The sequence below is a fragment of the Cnephaeus nilssonii genome, assembly GCF_951640355.1.
Source record: "Cnephaeus nilssonii genome assembly, chromosome: 11".
NCBI lineage: Eukaryota > Metazoa > Chordata > Mammalia > Chiroptera > Vespertilionidae > Cnephaeus > Cnephaeus nilssonii.
The window spans coordinates 81,369,026-81,394,391 of NC_137082.1; the positions used below are offsets into that span (position 1 = coordinate 81,369,026).

General features: G+C 48.3%; 1 protein-coding gene across 1 annotated transcript in view; it reads left to right on the forward strand.

Moving 5' to 3' along the window:
* Nucleotides 1-18,175, forward strand: part of SLC14A2 (solute carrier family 14 member 2) — a gene marked incomplete at its 3' end in the record, with an annotated part of 369,165 nt that extends 350,990 nt beyond the window's left edge. Inside the window, exons 13-22 of the mRNA XM_079784559.1 lie at nucleotides 5,971-6,093; nucleotides 8,286-8,368; nucleotides 9,243-9,402; nucleotides 10,486-10,675; nucleotides 10,998-11,126; nucleotides 12,038-12,230; nucleotides 13,911-14,058; nucleotides 14,702-14,836; nucleotides 15,913-15,962; nucleotides 17,975-18,175. Of these exons, the coding sequence (XP_079640685.1) occupies nucleotides 5,971-6,093; nucleotides 8,286-8,368; nucleotides 9,243-9,402; nucleotides 10,486-10,675; nucleotides 10,998-11,126; nucleotides 12,038-12,230; nucleotides 13,911-14,058; nucleotides 14,702-14,836; nucleotides 15,913-15,962; nucleotides 17,975-18,175 (1,412 nt within the window). The remainder of the gene's footprint in view (nucleotides 1-5,970; nucleotides 6,094-8,285; nucleotides 8,369-9,242; nucleotides 9,403-10,485; nucleotides 10,676-10,997; nucleotides 11,127-12,037; nucleotides 12,231-13,910; nucleotides 14,059-14,701; nucleotides 14,837-15,912; nucleotides 15,963-17,974) is intronic.
* Between the last annotated feature and the right edge of the window lie 7,191 nt (nucleotides 18,176-25,366).

A 25,366-nucleotide genomic window follows, 5' to 3' on the forward strand; every position in this document is an offset into this window, starting at 1 on the left:
TCTGGGCCATTGTACACCAGTCTTCGATAGGACCTGTCAGAAACAAGATTCCATCTTGGCCTTCTGCTTTCTAGGAGGGCAGTTGGTTGCCCCATCCTGTGTCTAGTGTGTGTGACTGATACTCACTACACTTCCATTTGGCTCATGGAGTGGCGTGTGAACTCCCTGCATGGTTCTTCAGGAATAGACATTTCCTGTCTTTTCAAACTGGTTACGTGTTGTGCATGGGTAGCATCCCCCTGTTGCTTCTGGTGCAGATGCCTAGGGGGCTGGAGTGAGGGAACCACAAGAATTTCAGGAAATACCAGTGCAAGAGGGCAAGGGATGTGCATCCAAGGCTGAACCAAGAGACCAGTAATCTGGGGAATAAGAAAAGGTGTCGTCAGCAAACAGCCATGGGCCCTGAACTTGCAACACCAAGGGAGGGACCTCTGTGCAGGAAACAGGTCTGCAGTCAGCTCCCACCTGTCCCTGGAATTTGGGGCCTGCCATGTTCCTCTCCCCCACCCCACCCCCACCTTTGTTTGCTTTCCTTCCTTTGAAGGCCCTCCGTGATCAGATCAAGACCCCTCTTTGGCAGTTCCAAAACACCTGGCACAGTGGTTAGGGGGGTTTGACGTCAGTGGGGAGTTTGTCTACTCAGGTGTAGCTAATTTCTGCAGTGTGAGGTTCTGTTTCTGAGCTTGGGTAGGCCACCTCACACCCTGTCACAGAGTCGGGGAAGGGGGAGAGGAGAAGGATACACAAGCCAAAGGGAGGGGAGGGTAATGCTTGACCTGTCATACCACAAAGCCAAACAAAACATGTTTTGATTGGGCCCCTTCCCCAAACCCCAGCCTTCTAGATCCCACAGCCTCATGGGACTTGGGCGGGCTGGCTTCCCTAATATATAGAGCTCGGCGTCCTTTCTGGAGGTGGGGGTTAGGTCATTCCCTTCCTGCTCTGAGAGGGTCCCATGGTGACTCCCCAGGACACCAGTCAGTAGAAGTCAGAAGGAGGAAAGGTCTGAAATATTCCACAGAACCAGAAAGTTAGCATCCAGTGTTGGGCTGTACAGAAATTTCCATCAAGATGCTGATGGCACACTGTTCCCCAGCCTGTGGCCTGCCTGTATGGGGAATTGAGAGAGTTTATTGAGGTTAGAAAGCAAATTGGCCCCCTGAGGAGACAACTCTTAGATGATTGCTTTAAAGGCAAATACTGGAGCTAGAATTCTAATGAGAGGAGTAACTGATGGTAACGCCTGAAGGAGGACATGAAAGCTACTGCTAGAGCGTTCCCGGTTCTGCCCCTTTAAAGGAAACCTGCCTGATCAAACCAGGTCAGGGAACCATGGTAGCAGGAGCTGGGATTTCCTGGGGAGTTTAGGAAGTAATCCTTTGTTAGGAAGGCCAGAGAGAGCATTTATCTTTTCTCTCCCTTGTCCTCCATGGTACCCTTCCTCAACTGGAAGGCATGTGCCAGGCATAGGGTTAGGAAATGCAAAGAGAATTTACAGAAAGTCAGCAAGAGGATGGGCTGGAGGGCTCCAGGAATTAAAGAAGTTTGGGTTTAGGGAGAAGTCCAACGCCTGGAGTTGAGGACCAGAGACGCCGCCCAATCAGAAAGAAGCTTCTTCCCAAACCTCAATGGTCTAGATTCCTCCAACCTGTGCAGGACATCAAAAGGAGCCCAGGTAAGAGGTCCTGGGGGAGAGAAATGGACCAGGGAGACTCCCTAGGCAACAGGACCATCTGACTTTTCAGAGGCAGAGAAAGAAGAAAGGCTGGTCTTTTTCTGTTCCTTTCTTCTGTTGGGCTCTGGTTTCTGGGGGAGGCCAGTCTTGAGACAGGAAACTTTACTAAGAATGCTAAAGTGAATTTAGATTCCAGAAGCTTCAAACTGGAAGAGCTCTTTTAAAAATAATAATAATAATTCAAACCCCTCACTTTATAGATGAGGAAACCACAGCTTGTCCGGGGAACTGTCCAGATCATAAAAGAGCCTGGACACAGGTCCAGCTGTCCTAACTCCCAACCCTGAGCTCTTCTTGCTCACCTGTTGGTGGAACTAAGTGAATCCATCAGCCCTTGAGTCCCCTTACCACCACACCTGCCCACTGGGTGAGCCTCATATTATTTGTCATCCTTTCCACAACTCTGTAACTCGTGGATGGTCCCTGGGGAAGCACCAAGTTGAGTTGAGCTGTGGGGTATTAATGGGGTGGATTTGAAAACCTCCCTCCTAGGAGCTGTTACCTGCTGCTTCCAGGGCAATGGCACCTGGTCCAGGCATCTAAGCCGCTCTCCTCAGGTCCTGACACCTTCCACAGGCATGCCTATAGAACGAGACCATCTCTATATCCACAAATACCTTAATGTCCCAGTTTAACAACCTGTTTTCTTGGTGGCTCTCTCTTACATAGCCATCTTAGGTTACCGTAGACATACTCTGAGTAGCTACAGAGAGTCGATCTTTCTGGAAGACAGATAGCAGTGCCTTAAGCAATGACATTCCAGGAAATTGAAGCTCTCAAATCAGAGAAAGGACAACCTGTCAGGTATGTGATCTCCTCCAAAACTGGCACCAAAGGATATGAGCCTCGGTGAACTTGCTAAGCGAAGACTATCCTGTGAGGCTTGGAAGTGCCCATAGCCAGGCCTCTGCCTGCTGTCAACCCCCAGCCTTGACATACCCCTTCTCTCAAACTTGTGCAGCATCCACATCTTTCTTAAGGTTAGAGGGGGAAATAAGTTTACTATCAAGTGCCATTGCTGACTAGTTGGTTGATTGTCTGTGTTAAGAAGAATTCTGAGGCTGTACTGAAACAGATAAAGAAAGTGCTTATGATCAAATAGCTGTGTTTGCCATAGATAATGGGAAGCAGGGGTGGTAGAGAAGAGGATGTGAAGAGAGGGATGATGGAAATGTTGCCCCAAGGGAAGAAGCCAGGGTACAATGGCCCAGAACTTTCCCTGGGCTTTCATTGGGTGTCACAAATGTAATGATACACAGGTTGGTTTTTTGTGTTTTGTCACAGATAGCCTGCTCTGACTGTTGCACTCTTTAACCTCATTTATGAAATCATCATAAGGTATCTTGAGGTCAAAGGTGGTACCAACTCATTTATGCTTATTAATGTCTTCTCCATGACATGAGCCAAAAACAAAGCAAAAGCAAACAAAGGCTAGGCAAGTCCATTGACCATCTAGTGAGCTGTGTGGGGAGGAAGAGAAAGAGCTTAAAGCATTTACTCTGAGGATGAGGTCTTGCTTATCTCAGGATTACAGTGACTCACACCCCACTTCCTTAAAAAATGGCCAATTAAAATGTTGGGACTTCCAAATAATTTACCTCCAAGTGTTCCTGTGGACCTGACCTCCGCCTGTACTCTGTCCATGTCCCTCACAACCCCCTTCCCAGTGCAGATTTGGTAGGAAGGCGCAGGAAGACTTGTGGGGTTTTCTTGAATTCCCCAAAAGCAGGGTTGAACTGATAGACCAAAAAGAAATCCCTCAGAGGAAGGAAGGCCTAGGGAAATAAGCCTTGGACTGGAATGTGAGATAATAGCTGTGTGGACTCCAGCAAGTCACTCAGCTTCTCTAGGCTTCAGTTTCCCCATCTGTAAAATGGGAGGGCTGGAATGGAGCATCTCAAAACCTTTCCAGTTCTAGCAACCAAGGCCTCTCCTAGCTTATAGAATGACCTTTGAAAATGTCAACTTCACAGAAAACACAACTTTACAGAAAAAAGATATCATCAGATATCAAAAGATATCAAAAGATATCAAAAGATACCATTTACCACCCACAGGCATCCCTCTCTCTCTCTCTCTCTCTCTCTCTCTCTCTCTCTCTCTCTCACACACACACACACACACACACACACACACACACAGACAGACACACACACACACACACTGGCCCTGTAACGCTCAGTTTCCACATAGGGAAACATGCCCAATTTGTGGCCAAAGTATAACCATGTAGAATTGGATGTAGAAAAAAATCAAATCATATATAATGTGTCACTTCAAAAAGAGTCATGCCGGCATAGTAGGGAAATCGCCTTTTGATGTATGAGTGTGTTCACAAACAGTAGGCTGGAGGAATAGCAGACTCAGGGAGCTGGGAAGGGATGACAAATGGGTCCTTATGGTAGGTTCCAGATGCTCCATATGTGGAACATTGTAGGTAATATAAGGACAGCATCGATCCACCTGAGAAAGACAGCTTGTGGACAGTGGATGGGCATGGACCTGTTTGAGTAAAAGGTTGACCTTCAGTAGGATCAACTACTCATTTCTTCTTCCTCTGAAAGATGTCATAGATGCTTTGAGATTGTTTGGTCCTCTCAAAGACATTGCATTGAGCTTCCACATTGTATTTGACAGTTCCTTTTACCCCTCAGTCCCTTTTACCCCTGCTACTTGAACGGCAGGCACTTTCTGTACCATAGAAGTCAACAGGGGCGTGAGTCCTACTGGGCAGGACTCCAGAAAAAGTGCTGCCAAACAGATTATTGTGGCTCATCACGGTTCTTTCCTTCTCAGAGTCAATGGGCAGAAAGCACCGTTGGACTCTTGCCTATTCAAACATGGGTGGCAGAAATCCTCGAGGGCAGGGACCATGCCCCTGAAATGGTCCTGAACGGCCCCAGTGTGAAGCTACATGCCCTGGGACACCTAAAAGTCTTGTTAGAGTGGAGAGGGCAGTAATTCTAACACCAGGCGGCATGCCGAGGAGCCACTCAGCTGCTAAGGTCATCAAGGACAGAGCTTCCCAAACCATGTGCCACGGCACCCTCATAGCTGGCCCCGGAGAGCAACCCCTGGCCCTCTAGTCAACCAAATGGGACATGGTGTGGCCACAGTCCCTGGGCCCAGCTGTGTGGTCCCAAAAGGAGCAGTACTAGTAAGTTGCTATCACCTTGGCCTTAAGTTTTTTCACAGCCTCAGGAAATTTGTTACTTTATCTCCCACCTCCTTCGTGGCGTCTGTTCCCACCTTTCATTCTCAACTCTTGGCCGGTCCATCTTGTGGGGCCACTGCCCTCCCGGGTGGTCTATAGCCCGGCAGTCCAGTATCACCTCCTGAGCCCCAGAACCAGCACCGTGTCAGACCATACTTGGGGCCACCTCCCAACTCATCCCAAACAAGGACAAGAATTGTTTTTAAAGGAAAGAGAGATGCCATTAGTTTTTGTCTTTTATGACTAGGACACCAGTTCTGGGAACTTATGGTAATATGGGCCCCCACAGAGCCCGGGCATGAAAGCTGAGCCTGGCCTTCTGCAGTCTCTATGGAGCAGTGGATGTCAGGAGACCTGGGTGCAGTTCCTGGCAGTGCCACGGTGAACCAGTGACCTGGGCAAGTTGATTTCTCAGGATCTAGGAGGTAGTATCTTGAAGCTCCATGCAGTTCTGAGTCTGTGATGCTGCAGGGTCAAGATATTGTTCTGCCTAGGGTGTGTCTGGAGTAGCTGACACTTAGCATGTGAGGACCTAGGAGCAATGGCATGGGGTCAGGACCAGGCATGTTTAAAGCACCCACATTATTCTGATTTGTAGCCAGCACTGAGGGGTGCCCCATATAGACTCCCCACCTCAGATGGCAGCCAGGGCACTGGCTGAAGGGTGGAAATAGGCAGTCAGCTAGGGCCCACCCCCAGGTCAGCCCAAGGTCCCATTAAGTGAGTCATGGAGGATTCCTTGTTGGGAACTGAGAGACTGGCTCATGGTCTTGGGACACTGGTAGGGGGCTGGGGTCTGGGGTCTGGTTCCTGTGAGGAAAGGAGTGGAAGTTTTCATGGGAGAAGTAGGGAAGCTGGATGTTTCACAGACATGATGCAACCACCACGCAACTTCCGAGCACACCCACACTGCTCTTGCTTTTCCTGCTGCTGCCTGTGATTTTCCCACGCTCTCTGCTTGGCTCTCGCTGGGTGCTGGCCAGGGTGGGATGCTGACCTGTCTCGTTTTGCCCCTGGCTAGGCAGCAGCGGGGAGCAGCCAGTCATCACGAGCCCCAAGGCTGATGAGGGCTCTGAGGCCGTGCTCCCTAAGCCCAGGAGTGTGTTCCACATTGAGTGGTCATCCATTCGGAGGAGGAGCAAAGGTGTGCGCTTCCTTCCTTCATCTGGGCCTTGATTTACCCATCTGTAAAATGAGGACAATGTCAGGACCTACTCACAGGGGGGTGGGGAGAACCGTGAGGGTCAGGCCTGTCCTATCACAGCCGACCTCTGACCACAGCCATGGGTCCCAGTGCCCACTCTCTCCCTGGGTGGGACACTAAACAGGCAGCGGGCTCTGTAGGTCAAGGCCAGGAGGTCTCAAGCTTGGCTGCACATTGGAGTCACCTGCATCCCATCCTGGAAAACTCCAATTTAATTCTGCTGGGAGCCACCTGGGTGGGCTGAAGGACCTTTAAGAGCTTTCTATGAGATTCTGTTTGCTGCCACGTCCCAAACCACTGGTCCAGGAGGCAGGGATGAACCAGTCTCAGCACTGCAGGGGTGGAGATGCCAGGGCCCAGGGAACAGGTAGAGTGGCAGGGAGGGAGGGGCTCCCACAGGCCAAGACCAAGACGGGGTCCAGGTGGCAGCCAGAGCTGAGCCAGGGGTGGAGCCAGACATGTGGCTTTAGAAGCTGAGGACACGTTGCGGCAAACAGGAAGGAATTGGGGGGTGAGTAGAGGTTCTCCCCAACCTTCTGCAAGGTTGGAGCAGCCTCATGAAGAGCCAGGGCAGGAAAACAATCTAATTCTGCCCGCAAACTTCAGACAGGAGAGAGGACTTGCCCTGAGTACCCAGCCGGTGAGAGGCACTGCACGGGATAAAACTCATTCCCAGGTTACTGTCCTGTTTACAACCTCACACACTTCCCAGAAGCGCCTTTTTTGCTCCAGGTCCTCTGAGCCTCATCCCTTCACACCTAAAGTAGCCAACCCAGAGACACGGGGCCAACCCAGAGACACGGGCCTGGGATGTTTCGGAAAAACACCGCACAGGAAGTAGAGGGCATCAAGATACCCCAAGGGCCCTCTAGCCCAGGAGTTTGTGTTTGTCAGGGGCCCTGGGCATGTGTGGAAGAGAGCATGGCTTGCTTCAAAAAGTTAATAATCTCCCTCTAAACATCCTCCTATGATGTGTTTCAGGGCTGGGGTGGAGGAGGGCCCAGCAGAGAGCAGTGCAAAGGAGCCTGGGAGGTGGAGCGTGGTCCCAATTGCTGAAGAGCCAGCAGGAAGTGGGGAGCTTCAGACAGAAGCTGTGGGTCCATCAGGATATCGCACACACTGGCCTCAAAGTCTAGGAATCCTCTTTGCTCCCCACTCTTCCCTTCTAAGCTTCCAAACATTAACTTGTTTCTCCTGCATCGTGCAACTTCAGTGGTATCTGCAGACCCTAATCCTTCAAGAGGGGGCACGCAGTGCCTTCGATGCATTCTTTCTAGTGGTTAGCACTCTGAAGGCTCATGAATGCATCTTGACTGGGACCTGCCTATTCAGTGTGAAAAATGCCAGGCGTTCAGAGCCCAGCCTGCCATTCTCACACTTGACCACGAGAGGGAACCAGAGCACCAATCCTGAAACTTCCAAGGGCCATAACTTCTTTTATGATGCATAAAACCTTACCGACATTGGTCATCTTTAAAAGTAAATCATCTAATAACAATGAAAAATATGTTTAGAGCCACTTGACGAGAGTTTTCTAGAATTACAAGGACATGCCAAAGTCAATTCAAGTAATGACGTGGATATCACTTGTCTTATTTCAACCAGCAGTTGCTGCTAAAATACCTAAAATTCCGAGACATACAACCAAAAAAGAGACCCAACCAGCCCAAGGTCATCCAGTGGGGAAGAGTCACAGGCAAATGCACACAGGCCTTGCGTGGCTCAGGCGGCTTAATGCTGTATGAGCAATGGCGTCCGAGTTCCTTTCTTTGCACACCTACGTGTTTTCCATGTGGTAGAGGAGAAAGAACCCTGGATTCGGGGATCATGGGCAAGTCATCTAAAAAATATAAGGGGTGAGCTAAATCAGAGCTTATTAACTAAAGGCCAGTTGAATCGCTCGACTCCTAATTCCTGTGAAATGTTTACATGAGGACGTTCATTTTCCCCCAAATGGGTTCATAGCCAATAAAATAAAAAGAATGGGGCTTCCAGCTGCAAGATGCCATGGTTCTGGGCTTCCTCTGGTGGAATGGGGAAGACATATTCCAAGGCGAGGCCTCCACAGAATTTACTGCTCGGTGCCAGGGTAGAGGTGTCCTAATGGATGATGTTCTTCCCTCCGACTGCAGTGTTTGGGAAAGGTGAACACCAGGAGAGACAAACCAAAGATCCTTTCCCCTATCAGTACCGGAAGCCCACGCTCGAGTTGCTGGTAAGTAATGAGTGGCGGGAAGGAGGGGCAGCGCCCCACAGTCACAGGGCCTGTGCAGATTAGGGAGCCGAGGTCTGGGAAAGGCATCTCTCGTTTGGGCAAACTTTTCTTAAATTCGTATTTCCAGAAACATAATTACCTGGGATTAAAGTGTCCATTTTTCACAGTTTACTTTATAAAGTTTCATATTCCTTTTATTTGAATTCTTTTTTAAATTTATCTTTATTGTTGAACGTATTTTAGGATGTCCCCTTTTTTTTCCCATTGCCCTCCCTCCACCCCGCACCCACTCCCCTCCCGCAGGCCTTCACCACACTATTGTCTGTCCATGGGTTATGCATGCAAGTTCTTTGGTTAATCTCTCCCCACCCACACCCACACCCATCTTCCTCTAAACCCAGCATTTAAGCATTTCAGAAACAAGCTAGAGCCCATTTTCAAAAACAGAATCTTTGCATGTTTAATTTTATGAGCAGTTGCATTTTAATGCTAGGTGCGGGGGATAGATTTCTTCTGGAAAGCATGTGGCATAGTAGAACTGTTTTTTAAAGAATATTAAGATCTGTGGTTAAATCCCAATTCTACTGTTTGACCTTGATATCTGCAAATAAGACCTCTCCGTGCCTGAGCCCTCATCCACAGAATGAGAATAAAGATATTGTCTTGTTGGATTCCAAGGTTGTTGCTCATATTAACTGAGGTGACATATGAACAAAAGATATTCTAGGCTACAGAAACACGGAGATGATTAAACAGCAATCTCACTGAATGCCAAATGAAACTCTTAGCCTGGGCCCCAGCGAGCACAATGCCACTTCTTGGTGGGAGACGCGCAGATGTGGGAGCCCTTTGCCTGTCTCTCGTCCCCGGGCAGGACCTGGACACCATGGAGGAGAGCGCCGAGATAAAGGTGGACACGAGCATCTCCAGGACTTCCCGGATGCAGAGTTACCTGGCTGCCAGCGGGAAAAGGATCAGTAGCGCTCTCAGTTACGTCACCGGAGAGATGAAGGAGTGCGGAGAGGGGCTCAAAGGTAAAGCTTCTGTGATGTGACCCCTGACCCTGCCTTTCAGAGGTCCCCTCCAGTCATCCCCTAGGAAACACTTTGCTGTGGTTCTCTGTAGACTAAACTATGTTTGTCTTTCAAAGGCAGGCGTTTCGCTGTTAGAACAGACACAGTCTCTTGGGATGTGATTGCAATGCCTGTAGGTGTGCGGGCTTTCGTTGCTGAACACACAGCGTTGCCTCTCACGTAGCCGTCTCCGCGTGCAGCCAGGCATGTTAGGCCTGGGAGTCCAGGGCATGCCTGCCCGTGGATGGCTCACGGGAGAGCTGCGTCTACTGTTCCAAGAGGTTCTCGTTAGCAATCTCCCCAGGGCTCAGGCCATGGGTTTGACGACCCCTGTGCAGCAGGAGTTTTCTTTCCAGATCCATCTTCTTGAAAGGAAGGGTCAGTGTGAGGCCAGAAGCCACTCCCTGCAGGGACTGTGGCCACCTTCCCGTCCCCTCACTGGTTGGCTCCCAGCTCATGCCATTCCCATGGGGCACAGAAAGCTCAGGTACCCACTACTTGAAAAACAACCTAAAGACCACCACTGTTGCCTGGCCGGCATGACTCACTGGTTGAGCATCGACCTAGGAACCAGGAGGTCACGGTTCAATTCCCAGTCAGGGCACATGCCTGGGTTGTGGGCTCGATCCCCAGTGTGCCCATCAATGATTCTTCTCATTATTGATATTTCTATCTCTCTCTCCCTCTCCCTTCCTCTCTGAAATCAATAAAAATATATTTTTTTATTTTTTATTTTTTTAGCAATATTTTCTTTTTTTTAAATTTTTTTATTGGTTAAGGTGTTACATATGTGTCCTTATATTTCTTAAAAGACCACAGCTGTTCACAGTGGGTCTGAAGCATTCTCTGGGCAGTCAAATGCCCTCTCGGTTTCTTGGTTTCCTCTCTTCTGTGGCAGGTGACAGCGGGGGGCTGACTCCCTGCAAACCCACCTCGGGTGTGGCGCGCCCCTCATACCCTCTGCTCGCCGTGGGCCTAGAATTACAAGGACATGCCAAGCATCCTCCCGAGCATTGACCGACTCCCTGCCTGCTTCCATTCCAGACAAATCCCCCGTCTTCCAGTTCCTGGACTGGGTGCTCCGGGGCACATCCCAGGTGATGTTCGTGAACAACCCCCTCAGCGGCATGCTCATCATCCTGGGCCTCTTCGTGCAGAACCCCTGGTGGGCCATCTCGGGCTGCCTGGGCACCGTGATGTCCACCCTGACCGCCCTCATCCTCAGCCAGGACAAGTACGTTCCCGGAGCCCCAGGGTCAGCGTGAGGCCAGAGGCCAATCCTGCGGGGACCGTTGCCACCTTCCCGTCCCCTCACTGCGGAAACCCCTCAAAATAAGGACACTGGTAACCAGGAACCACCATCCCCTGATGACTTCGTAACTGCTGCACGCCGTCTAGGGGAGTGGGAGGAGGGGCATCTGTTCGAAGGTGTGTGCCGTCGATCCCAGTTGAGGAAAATCTGAGTGAGAAGGAAGTTGGAGAAGGCAGCACCCCTACACTGGGCCTTGGGGAGCTCCCACATCATCAGCCCTCCCTTCTCCCCCCGCCCTCCCCAGGTCAGCCATCGCAGCAGGACTGCAGGGCTACAACGGGGTGCTGGTGGGGCTGCTGATGGCCGTGTTCTCGGACAGAGGCGACTATTATTGGTGGCTCCTGCTCCCGGTCATCATCATGTCCATGGCTTGGTGAGTTGGCTTCCGAGGCTGTGGGTGCTTACCAGGGGCTGCCAATCTCTATGCCAATACCACGATGGTGTCTACGCTCTCTTTGAAGGTGGCATCGCCTTAGCTCGCACATCAGAAACGTCCACTGGGAATAATTACTAACGCCATACGGTGCCAGTGCTGTGCCAGGTGGCCTCCAGACAGCATCTCCTACCTACCATCCCTTCCTCTTCTTCTTTTAAGATCTAAAGGGTTTCTGGTCCTGCCTACCAGAGCCCGGGGAAATTAAATGAAGGCAGCATAGGTTAAGAGCCATACCATGGGGTCCCATCAGTTTCTGCAAATCTTCTCATTCCTCCTGCTGCCACCCACCCCCTCCCCAGCTTTCCCCTGTCCTTGAGACCCCTGACCAAACTGGGACCACCTCCCAGTGTGGGATGAAGGCCAGTGGCCTACACCGTCTGCTGAGCTCTGGGCCTGGCCCAGGGCCGCCCCTGAGATCACCAGGCCCAGCTCCTCCTCCACCTCTCAAAACCACAGGCACGCTGCCCATGAGGCGCATGCTCTCAGCTGCTCAACAAGCATTTGTTGAAGGAAGGAATGCCATTCCCTATTCCCTACCCCATCACTCCCCCAACCTGCCCTCTGTCCTCCTGCCTGGACACGGAGCTGTGTGACTTTTCACGGAAGTTCTGGGACTCCCTGCCTCCAGACTTCCCCCAGAAAGCCCCCCTTCTCAAACTGAGTCTGGGCATCACCCTGCCGCTGTGCCAGGGACAGGGAGGAAGAGGCCGGGAAATTGCAGCTCAGGGCCAGTCGGGCGCAGAGAGGATGCTTTTCCCCAGGAAGGCCCGGGGAGCACCCACTCCCTCTCGGTCCAGTGTCAGGGCCGGGAGCTTCTTGAACAGCATCTCCTGTGCTTCTGCCGCCAGCCCCATCCTCTCCAGTGCCCTGGGCTCCATCTTCAGCAAGTGGGACCTCCCGGTGTTCACGCTGCCCTTCAACATCATGGTGACCCTGTACCTGGCGGCCACGGGCCCCTACAACCTCTTCTTCCCCACGACCCTGCTGCAGCCTGCCTCCTCGGTGCCCAACATCACCTGGTCGGAGGTCCAAGTGCCTTTGGTAGGTACCGTGGAAGGTGGAAGACAGCAAACTCAGTGTTAAAGTGGCATTTACTTATTTTGCACCTCAGAAAGGTCCACGTGTCATAACTGCTATTCTACAGCACGAGGCACTCTACATACAGTTTGTCATGAGCCACCATCCTGTGCTTTTCTCTTTCTAACTAAGAGCCAGAAAGGCCTCTACTGGTTCCACAGAGGAAGAGACTGAGGACAGCTGGAGACACTGCCTAAGGTCAAGTTCACACAGCAAATTAGTGAAGGGCAAAGGCAAGACTAGAAGTGTGGCCTCCTGTCTGTCTACAGGACCCAGGCTCTTTCCTTCTTCCTGTTTGTATAGTCTCTTTGAGGCTGTATCCCAGTTTCCATCCCGATCTTGTTGTGCATTTTTTCATCCAGTCTCACTGAATCATTAGACAGCCACATCACACCGCCATCTACTGGCCCAGGCAGGTCTGCCCCAGCCTCCACACGTAATTGCTCTCTGAGGCCGAGGTGCGCTCACATTCGAAAGCACAGATGTTCTTCCATTAAGACATGCACTCAGAACAGCGCTTTTCACATCTTCAACAAGTATTCTATGTATAACGCTGGTCTCTGGAAGGCTGCCAAGATCATTAATAAGAGGCTACACCAAGAGCGTTAAATCAGCCTGGAGAAAGGAGCGCATTAGCCTCCTTATCTAAGTGGACACGTTTTCTCTGAGCTTCTCCTCCCTCCACCCACCCCCACCCCCAGTTTCTGTTACACTGAACAGCTCCCACCACCACCACCACCACCACCACCCACCACCCGGACTGGGCTCACTCAGAAACTCCGTTACTGGCAATTCATCATCTAACCACAAAGCCACTTGCCCTTGTTGAAAAACTTTCAGAACTAATGTTGCCTAGTTTCTCTTAGCGTTCCATAGTCTGCGACAGCAGGGCATAGCACAAAAAGTGTCATTATTTAGGAAGAGAAATGTTCGTGTTAGCCCCGTCCTTGTTGATGTGTGTGGGTGCATGCATGCATGTGTGCATGTGCATGTGCTTGTGTGCACCTTCATGAGCCACAGGTGAGTACAGGTGCCACATTGGCAATTCACTCCTATGGCTTCCCTTTGATAATATTTACCCCACCGATGTCTTTGGATGGGAAAATTACTCTAATTGGTGTGCTACATGGAGATGATATTATAAAAGGTTAATTTAAGATATTTTGCATTCTCCGTGCCACATTTTCAATGGAAAAGCTATGTAGGAATTTTGGAGAAATGAAAAAAAATTAGGAAATTCTATGTATATACATTAAAACACCCAAAGTTCCAGGAAAGAAATATTCAATTTGGGGTGATTATTCTTTAGAAATAACTTCCTGGACAATTGAATGGATTATGGCCATGATGAATATGTGTTTTGTTTTGTTTTGTGACCATCTCATTAGGGCCTTGAGCTTTGGGGAAACAGGTGGTCAATGTCAGAGGGAGGATTTAAAACTCCCAACAGGAGTCTTTACATCCTAACCCCTAATGTTCTGAGAACGCAAGATTAAAACAATAAAGCTCGTGTTCCTTCTAGAGTTAACCTATTTGAATAAAAATACCTCGGAAACCTGTTGCAAAATGTTAGTTGTGGAGGGTTTGGCGCCAGATCTTTTCCAGCCCAGGTTAAAGCTGTCTCTTTGCCTGTGGTGCCCACAGCTTTTGAGAGCCATCCCTGTTGGAATCGGCCAAGTGTACGGCTGCGATAATCCCTGGACTGGAGGCATTTTCCTCATAGCCTTGTTCATATCGTCACCTCTTATCTGCTTGCACGCTGCCATTGGATCCACCATGGGGATGTTAGCAGGTTAGTGTCAGCACTGCTCCTGTATTCAGGAGCCATAAAGATGTCGGAACCTGAGACCAACTCCAAAGAAAATGGGGGCACGTGTCTTCAATGCTTCCACCTGCTTATTTCTGTAAACTTTCCCTCCTTTTATTATATCTTTTTTTTTTCTATTTTGGTGCCAGTGCCCTATGGTACTGTGAGCCGAAGCTGCCCTCAAGAAAGGCTTTGGTGTTAGTCCTTTACACCTTAGTATAAATTTAAAGTTTGGGAGGGATTTCTTCCAGGCGTGTTTATATTTTACGTCTTCTATTTAATGAAGATAAGAAGGGTGTGTTCTCCATTAGAGAACATTAAGATATCAATGAAGAAGGAGACATCATCCTCTGTGTGGCCAGGGAAGGACCATCTGCGGACTTCAGATTTCAGAGTTCTTACTCAAAGGGTCTCTTCTACCCTTAACAGCTTCACCACTGATGTTCACGTGGCTCTCTGGCCACTTGTTTCCTTTAGGTGTTTTTTTTCGCTGAATAAAATCCTAAGTTTTTTCTTATAAATGCCACAGAGGATAAGTAGGCTGGGTTTTGAGGACCGTGGTGGGTTCGGGGCTGGGGGTGAGCCTCAGGAGAGCCCACGCCCACACGGTGCCTGCCTTCTCTCACAGCTCTCACGATCGCAACGCCCTTTGACTCCATCTACTTCGGCCTGTGTGGCTTCAACAGCACCCTCGCCTGCATCGCCATAGGGGGCATGTTCTACGTCATCACCTGGCAGACGCACCTCCTCGCCATCGCCTGCGGTAGGTACTGCCCGTGAACCTCCTTCCCACCAAAAAAGGTGGCTGGGCCTATCCCCGCCAGGAAAACCACCCTGGGAAAATTCTGCCGATCCTTCAAAGACAAATGGGATGACCGTTTGCTTTATAAAAGTTTTTAATTTATAATTGTTGTTGAATGATTGTTTAGTGATGAATACATTAAAATTTCCTTCTGATGAACACAGTGTTCAGCCACTTGGGGAGAGATTTCTGTAGATGGTGCTTGTTTGGTTGTTGTTTGTGTCTGTCTCCTGTGATTGCTACTTTCCTGGCTAGTGATTGGACCTAATCGACAGAGCAGCGCTTGGGCAAATGTATCTTTATACTTGGAATCGGGCGATTTATATCTGATACAGTGATTAACCTTAAGCACCCAAACACTGACCCTAGGACCTTCAAATAGTGCTCACGTTATAGGATGTGGTCAGGATAATGACCAACTGGGCGCTCAGTAACTCTGTAGTTAACATCCTAGGAACTACTGGGATGCATTTAGTTGAGAAATTAAAGGTCCAAAGCAAAGCCCAATTACGTGGGCCCACTTTTTACGGAATCTCACCAGTGGCCAGTGGGCTCCTCCCGGTGGCCAGCCTGCTGTGCCCTCCCCGTGCAAGGCCTAGGCGATGAGGCGGTCGGCGTTGTTGCTCTTCCTCAAGTTTACAGAATGCTGCTCCTCCCTGGAAGCCCATGTTATGTTCATAACTCGTGATGAAATATGCCCGCAGGGAGTTCTGGGATTCACTCGCCTTGGCTGTATAGTAAAATTTCCCTTTATGGTTTATGCTGCTAAATGTTCCTTTGCTGGAATGCAAGGTGGTGGGGCCCGAGAGAACTGTAACAGCTCAAGACTGGACCTTTTTAACGAAGTTCACCTGCTGCCTTGGGGTGCCAGCATTTGCGTGGAATTTAACACTTTTCTAAACTGCCAGATAATGGAAACAGAATTCGATTTTTGTCATGTGCAAGACAGCGTTTGTGGCCTGCACTGTATGGGTAGAATACGTAGATGGAGCTTGAGGCACTGTTCGTCACTTACCTATTTCTTGGTTCTTTTCCAGCGCTGTTTGCAGCCTACCTGGGTGCTGCCCTGGCCAACATGTTGTCTGTGGTGAGTCCATGTGAGCTGAGAATGTGCCACATACCCTTCCCGGTCTTCTCTCATCTCCCCAAAGTCACACAAAACCCCTCCTGCAGGAGGCCTTCCCTAATTCATTCCTCTTGCCTCAAATCACACTACACACCTCAGTACCTGCTGGACCCAAGGACCTGGGCCTCACAAGCTTAAATGTCAAATGTCGGCCAGTCTGATCCTATCCTCAGTGGGCCAGCTGAGCTCCTTATAGAAGGACAATTTCAGGAGCATTATCTTATAAAGCAAACTCCCTTCTGATAGAACTCTGGTTCTATCGTCCTCTAGAACTAGTTTTAAATATTTATTATTTAATTTTTGTATGTTTATAAATCATCTGCTTGACGAGCTAATAGGCCAATTGTTTGTTCATAGTAACTAGCACGGCGTTGTGGTCCTGAGGGGAGGTTCAGGGAAGACAGGAGCGGAACCCCGGTCAAGCCTGAGAGAAGCTAGAGCTGGTGGCTGTGGGCACGTGCAGCAGCCTGAGAACCCCTTCTCTGAGCCCCAATGCAGGGTGGTATGTGAGGTCAGGGGGTACCACATGGCCAGCGCCAGATCCCCTCATACACAGGGAGAGTCCCAGGCCCCAGCTCAGAGTGCTCAGGGCTCAGCCTGCAGCCGATGCCTCCCCCTCTTGAATAAGGGTTCAAGGGCACATCTCACATGGGCAACCAGGAAAGTCCTGTTGGTCCTGCGGGTGAAGATGCGGGGGGTCGGGGGGGGGGGGTGTTCTATTCACACCTATCTACATCCCTCCTTAGTGAACTTGGGCAGTTTGGACTTAGTATGGAAAAGAATTTTCTAAGCATAGAATTAGTCTTCCCTGATACCATCCTGTGTCCCCCAATGGGCTAAGTCCCTCCTCTGAGCCCCATCAAAGTTTGTGCATGCATCTGCTACATGTGACATTCAGCACTGTGATGATAAAAACACTTCGGTCCTGTTCCACCTTCAGCTTGTGTGCTCCTTCAGAACAGGGACCCAATCACATTCGCCTCTTTCTCTCTAGTACCTATTACAGTGCCCAGCATATAGTAGGTGCTCAAGAATGCTGAATGAATGAAACCCTAAAGTAGTGCAACAGTGCCATCTTGAACACACATATGATAGCATTGTTACCCCCATAGTATTACCTGAGGTCTTTATTCCTTATAACAAAATTATTTTTTGGGGTGAGGGAGGGGAGGATGCTTTGATTTCCCTCCTAGCTGAATTTGCAGGCTTTATGTTAGCAAACAATCCATTCAAGTTATCTCAAACAGAGTGGAGAGGGGTATTTAAAAGCTTCAGGGAATCTTAAGGAATAAAACACGGGTCAACATCATGCAAAAGGAAGCTTGGCATGGGTAAGCCTTGAGAAGAGAGGTAGCTGCTCTCCAACTCCAGCCCTTGGGACTAAGATGTCACATCCCTACTCTCTACCGTCTGCTCCATTCCCCTGTGTCTCTCTGGGATGGGCTTCTGCTGATGCACGCAGCCCCCAAATGGCCACCCAGACCAGAGCCTCTGGACAGTATCTGTACCTCTTAGTTCAAATTCTCAGGAGAGGGGTTCTATTCCCAGGACATCTGCCTATGGCAAGCTGCTCTTGAGTCAGCTGTGACTAAAGAAAAAAGGCCTTGAACTACAAAAGAACTGCCAAAGCCATTCCTTCAGCAGGGGCTATGGGAGAAGGCAGGAATGGCCACAACTCCTCGAGATATAGGCTGGCCCGATAACCCAAAACAAAACATGTCTCCTACATAAAGGCATATTATAATAGGGTTCCAGTGGCTGCATTTCAACGCATGTTTGTTCACCTGTTACACTGCAGACTGACACCACTGCATGATTTTATTTATATTGGTCATAAATTAAGTATTATTCCTATCAATGACATGAAGCATCGCCTCCTCTACCCAGGGCTGAGGGTGTTCGGTAAGAGCTGATGAAACAGGCACAAGCATCTGATGTCACCAAGGCTTTTCTTGTGTTCTCCTTCCCCCCAGTTTGGATTACCGCCCTGCACCTGGCCCTTCTGCCTCTCGGCGCTAACCTTCCTGCTCCTGACGACAAACAACCCCGCCATCTACAAGCTTCCGCTCAGCAAAGTCACCTACCCAGAGGCCAACCGCATCTATTACCTGTCCCAGGAGAAAAATAGAAGACCATCAACCATCACAAAGTACCAGGCCTATGATGTCTCCTAAGTTGCCCTTTCCAAAACACGTCACTGTAAATTCAGCCTTCAGCAGGCTGTGCAGGTCCCCAGGCTGAAGGCCACTTCACCTCCCCTGCTGTCCGTCTGTGATTCTCCCCCAGCAAGCCTAACCCCATTATTCCCAAGCACAGGGAAATATTGTGTAGTCACCATTCAGGAACCTCTCTGTTCTAAGAAGCACAATGCTTATCTAAGACATGATTAGTTTAGACTTTGCTCAACTCACTCCAGAAGAGCTTCCTTTGAGGGGAGTTTTCCCTTTTCTGCAAAATAAGCCACATCCCTAAAGAGAACTCACCAAGAAGGGGACAGTGGTTGGTGACATGTCATCCAACTCGTTATCTAATGCAGCGATGCACAGTGTCAGGAAATATGCATTAGCCTAGAAGGCAGAAGGGCTGGTTCTGCCCCAGCTCTGACACTAATGCACTCCTACCACCCTGGGTGAGTCCACCCCCTCTCTCAGCCCCAATTTCTTATTAGTTTCATGACAGGGAGGGACTCTATGGTCCCTTCCACCTGAGAAGTGTTGATTCAGCTCTCTCTCCTGGAAACTAATGAAATCAGCATGACCAACAAGTAATTACTTTGAGTTAAGTAGGAGGTAGAGGGTTACCTGGAGAAGAGGTAGAACAATTTCAAAGATCTGTGGAGATTTGTTCTTGAGTCATGAGAGGTTCTCCAGACTTGGGGTTAGGAATGCCAACGTGCCTTTCTTTACAAAACAGAAATGTTTCTGGAAATGTCATAAGATGAAAACTGATCTTTTTCAACATTCAAATCATATTTTAAACAAATGTGTTTCTTTTTGTAATAGACATAAACATACTCTCATTAAACTGTTAAGTTTGCAAATTAGGATCAGAGTTTTCTTAAAATGTACTCACCTACATGTTCACACATTGCCCACTTGAGGGGTTTGCCATAGTCAAGCATGTGTCTGAAATGAGATGAAAAACGAGTGAAAAATTCTCAGGGGAGGGTTTGATTTGCTTGCAAAGGGGGTCACAAAAACGACAGTGGTCATTTTTTTCTTCTTGAGTTAAAATATAGGTTGTTAACCCAGCTTACTCTTTAGGGCATAGTTTTTTAGTCTTGCACCCCCAAAATTACAATGAACCCTTGTGTTATTTCATTGCTCTGGTCATAGCATTGAGCACCTAAAGCACAGGCCCCCTTGAGGAAGTCAGGTGCTCAGCCTTCCCACTGCTCCCCCAGAGGAGGGTGGATTAGCCTCTCACAGCCCTCCAGTGGGACCTCCTCACCGCACACACTTCCAGTTTAGCATGACTAGATGATGACATTAGATGAGGGTGTAGAAAAGAGGCAGGGGGAGGGGACAGACCCTCTAGAAATGCAGCTTTAAGGAAAATATTACATTTGACTAAAATCCATCATATAGAAAAAGCTGATGTCCACATTTCTCTCTTCCCTTCCCTTCCCTTCCCTTCCCTTCCCTTCCCTTCCCTTCCCTTCCCTTCCCTTCCCTTCCCTTCCCTTTTCTTCCCTTCCCTTCTCTTCCCTCCCCTTCCCTTCCCTTCCCTTCTCTTCTCTTCTCTGCTTGCCCTGAGATCCCAGCCATGGTCTGCCAGCCCAACAGCCCTGGGCTGCCTATTTGTCTTCCAGATCCTATCTAGCCAGTGATGACTTGCCAGGAAAATGGAACACTTCTCGCTGGAAATAAATCTCCCACCTAAGAAAGAGGAGAGAGTCAGACTCCAGAGTCTACTTCTGAGTCTGTGGTCACACCTTGAGGCCAGGAAGGTCTCAGGCTGCATTTTAATGACGATGGAGTTGTGGCTCCCTGAGGATTAAGCATCCAGGAATTTCTCCAAAAGGCTGTTTATGCTCCCAGCTCACTCAGCTGCCCCAGAACCTCTAAGTGATGACATAGAACTATTAAAATACCCCCTTTCCTGCATTTTCCACCGAAGTGTTATAATCTGGTTTTATTAAGAGCAGGAAACCTCCGTGTGCATGCCTTTCTGATTATTGACCACTAACAACTCCCCTTAGCTCTTCTAAGTATTTCAATAGCCTCACCTATAAAGCAAATTGAATTGGCCAAGGATAACAAGCAGGGTGGAAATAGACAAAAGAATTCACTTATGAAAATGTACTATGACCACAGGAGTCTATACCAGCACTTCAATTAGGCATCAACAGAGGAGAGAGGGAGCCAGTTGGCGCCAGCTCCTGAGAGCTGATGGTGCACATGAGTGCATCTCTCCCAAGGCTGTGATCAGTGACATCACATGGGTAGCTTGAAATCAGCCATGGTAGGAGTCTTTACACCACAGTAATTGGCAAACTACAGATCTGGGCTCTTTCCCCCAGATAGCCAGCTTACCAGCACAACACTGACCAGCCAATTTGGTGGGAAGAATAGAGGACAATTGCAGGGCTCCTAACCAGAGTTTCAGAGACCAGAGCCAGAAAATTCAATCTAACAATCCTACACGGTTGCCATTGCACATACAAAAGGCATTTAAGAGAATAACAAAAGTGTCCCCCGGCATAGAAGGACCTCCAGAGATTTACCCACAGAACCTACACTGACAACACTACAAATAGAAGAAAAACAAATCTAGGAAATGCCACAAGAGATACAAGAATACTGTAGGGTGATCAAATACCTTGGTAATGCCTAGACCAAAGGAGGTAAATAGAAGAAATATACTTGTAACAACCTAGAACCGGAATATTACATGATGGCAGGAAGGGAGACAAAAGAGGCAGGAGGGCAGGTTAGAGGACTTAGTTTGTACAAAGTTGATAAGTTTAGAAAGCCCACAAGGAGGAATAAGGGCAACCACCATGAGAACAAAATTAGAAATATAAGTTTTGAACTAGAAGAAAATTTTCTTTCTAATGGAAAGCAAAAAAAGGAGAAGAGCGTTCTAGAAAGTCACCTGAAAAAAGACAGTCAGTACAAAATATAAACAGAAGACAGAACTTAGTCATAATATGACACTAATTGACAAAATATGTTAACAGAGATAAATTTACCCCTGGAAGACAGAAATGCAAGGGTTGTACTTTTATTTAAAAAGAGCTAACAATTTGATTTTCACAGAAAGAAACAAAATGTCTAAATACAAAGATGCAATAAGACATACTAAACAAGTATGGACTAAAAGAAAGCTAGGGTATCAACCATAATAGCTTGAAAAGTTAAATTTAAGGCAAAAAAGCTAAAGTACAAAGAATGATATAAACAAGTAATAGGGCAAGAGTACATCATAATTATAAACACATATGTACTAAACAACAAGCCTCAAAATACATCAGGCAACAATTTGACTGAACTGCAGAGAGTAGTAAACAATTCCATCATTGTAGCTAAGATTTTACCAAAACCTTAGAAAATGATACATCAAGAGAAAAAAAAATGAACAGAGATACCAGGGAACTAAACAATAGAATTAATAAGAGTGACCTAGCCTAGCTGACATGGCTGAGTGGTTGAGCATCGACCTGTAAATCAGTAGGTCATGGTTCGATTCTGGTCAGGGCACATGCCCAGGCTGCAGGTTCAATCCCCAGTGGGGGGCGTGCAGAAGGCAGCCGATGGATTGATGATTCTCTCTCATCATTGATGTATCTATCTCTCTCTCCCTCTCCCTTCCTTTCTGAAATCAATAAAAATATATTTTTTATAAAAAAGAGTGAGCTACCATATACATTTAGTGTTCTGAACCCTCCTACTTCACATCTCACCACCCCTAAAAGAACAAATAGAGAACACCTTCTTTTTAAGCACCCACAGAACACCTATAAACTAGGCCATGTAGTATGCTAGTGAGAAGTTGATCAGTGCAGCCATTTGGAGAATAGGTCCTCAGGGTAAGTGTAAACACCCCTTGTGACTTAGAAATCCCCCTCCAGAGTACATGTAGTTCTCAGGGAAAGCATCCCGTGTCCACGGTGGGCCACCAGGAAGGCTGGTCACCACAGCACCTGTCGTGACACAGAGACAAAGTGGGTGGGACACACCGAAGAGTCCTATCCCTCAGGTAGACCCTCAGTACTATACACGTAGCAATGAGGATAGACCTTAAAAACCTAGTGCTGGGGTAAAAATAAGAAAATGGTGTTTATAATCAACACCGTTTGCATCAATTAAAAATGCATGCACACAAAACAACCATATCTCTTTTGCAAGCACACAAACAAGAAAGGCACATTGACATGCTGAGGAGGAAAGAGAATAGAGTATAAAAATGAAAAGACAGATACACCTTCACACATTCAAGAGAGGAGTCTTGCAGAGACCAATGAAGATACCATGCAGGGTCGAAGCCACATGATTAACTCAACTCTTGCTCAAAACATTTTTGATGGGCGGAGCATAGTATGTGCTGTGTTCTGCCCCATGGGAGCCTCTGATTGTCAGTGTCAGAGTGACCCCCGAATTGGGGCAGAGACCACCTTCAAAGCCCCCTAGCACCCCGTTCTGTCTCCACTAGCATTTGGACGCATTCTGGCCACATTTCAAAGTGTTTTATATACTAAAACGTGCACGGGTAGGGTCCCTAGCGGCTCTGCACTCACCTCCAAATCAAATGAACATTTTATTCCCTAGAGCAGGCGTCCAAAAACACTACGGCCCGTGGGCCACATGCGGGTGTTTTTGCCGTTTTGTTTTTTTACTTCAAAATAAGATATGTGCAGTGTGCATAGGAATTTGTTCATAGTTTTTTTTAAAAACTATAGTCCGGCCCTCCAACGGTCTGAGGGACAGTGAACTGGCCCCCTGTTTAAAAAGTTTGAGGAGGGGGGTGAGGGCATGTACGGGTGTGGGGTGGGGGGGCAATGGTAAGATATGTACACATATAATACCTCAATAAAAAAAATAATAAAAAAAATAAAAAGTTTGAGGACCCCTGCCCTAGAGTAACAATGGGAATGAATATATGTATTTATTTGTGCTTTTAGAATGTTTTAAAATCTCTGGTGAAATGTAGAAATGAGGGGGAAATTTTTAGTTGTTGAGATTACAGAAAGGTGGGAAAGACAGTCTTGAACATAAAACATGTAGAATATAGACTGAGTTCAGAAAGAGCACGGAGCTATGATAAAGGTAACAAATTCACTTAGCCTGCTGCAGTCATCAGACCTAACTGCGAGTGAAACGGGGTGGTGTGGGAAGGCCCGGGCTTTGAAACCAGAGCACCTGGGTGGCATCCAGCCCTTCTCTGTTACCTCTAGCGGGGAAGCTGATCTCTCGGAGCCAGAGCTTCTCGTCTACAAAATGAGGAGCATACCCGGGTGCCTAGGAGCAGCGTTGCTGTGAAGGCTAAATGGGAACGCAGGTAACGTAACCTGCCCATGCGTTGGGGCCCGTGGGCACTGAAGGGATGGAGGAGCCCACCCTCTTACCCACAATTCCCAGGCAGTCCTAGTGACCAGAAATACCCAGCACAGCCTGGGCATCATCTCATGGGTTTTCTTTAAAATGTGGGTGTCCAGGACCAGAGGGGCCAGATCAGACCCATTTTAGCTTTAAGATGCTAAGGAAAGGACTGGCTGGCTATCCAAGTGGGGGTACACTAAGGCTGCCCCTCATTTAAGCATTTGAACCACCCCCTTCCTTCCTTCTCTTATGTCATCAGAGCAGAGCCCTGGTTGTTTTAGGAAAATTTCCTCAAAACAAACTCGCCAGAGGCCCCTGGAGTTCCACACGATTGTTCTGTGTCCAATATGTGGGTCTTTTCTCTCCAATGAGCTCACAAGTCCTGTGAGGAGAGTGGTTGTAATATACACACATGCACACAACACGCATGCACCCCCATGCACATGCATACATACATATACATATAGGAATATACATACATGCATATGCATATACACATGCTTTATGCATTCACACATACATAGATACCCATATTCAGGATAAGGCAAAGGTAGGTTTACAGTTGTTTGTATGGAAAGTAATACAATCTATAATAATAAAAACATAATATGCTAATTAGATTGGACAGCCGAATGACCTTCTGGACATCATTCCAGATGAAGCCACGGCAGCGGGGGTCAAGGCAGAGGCAGTTAGGGGCGATCAAGCAGGCAGGTGAGTGGTTAGGGGCGATCAGGCAGGCAGACAGAGTGGTTAAGGGCGATCAGGCAGGCAGGCAGAGGGGTTAGGGGCTGTAAGGCAGGCAGGTAGAGTGGTTAGGGGCCTTGAGGCAGGCAAGCAGAGTGGTTAGGGGTGATCAGGAAGGCAGGCAGGCCAGCAGTTAGGAGCCAGCAGTCCTGGATTGCAAGAGGGATGTCAGACTGCCAGTTTGGGCCTGATCCCCCTCTAGTCTATATATATAAAAATCTAATATGCAAAGTGCCCCCTCAGGAGTTCCGACCAGGAGTTTAATCACTCTATATGATGTGCACTGACCACCAGGGGTGGTGTGGAACAAAGGGAGGCCCCGGCTGGCAGCAGTCAGCCGTTAGGGACCCTACCCATGCACTAATTTTGTGTACTGGGCCTCTAGCAACTAATAAGTAATAATACAAGAATAAACCCTGTGTTTCCTGTATTCACAATTGCAAGACCTACTTTTGCCCCACCCTGTATATGTGTATATCTACACACATGTGTGCGCGCGTGCACGCACACACACACACATACAAAGTTGTTATTTTTGTATTTTTCCTTCATAGAACTAGCCCACTGGTGGGCACATAGTAGCCCAAGAAATAACTGATTGACTGATTGTCTGAAACACCCTCCCATCTCCATTCTCTCTCCCTCTACAGAGCCCATTCACTCATTCTGCCTCAAATTTGAGATTTGTTTCACAGACCCAACCACACACATAATAGACCTAGGATCTCAGGCAGGCCAGCTGACTGAGTCTTACTTCCCAAACTTCCTGCCTGTAGCCTCCTCCCAACACACATTCCCTGAATCATGTTCAGGGAAAGGACTCCAGAGTGGACACATAATCCAACCCTAAACATTTCACTGTTTTATGGACAGTAACTTCCCGCCTCTCCAAATGTCCTTTGCCACCATCCTTCTCTCACACAGTCAGGGCCCAAATCATGTCAATGGTCTCAGATGAGTCAGGTAAATGGTAGACCAGCAGTGCTCGAATTTGAACCGGCATCTGCATCACCTGTTAAACAGATTGCTGGGCCCCATCCCAGAGTTTCTGATTGAGTGGGTCTGTGGAAGGACCTG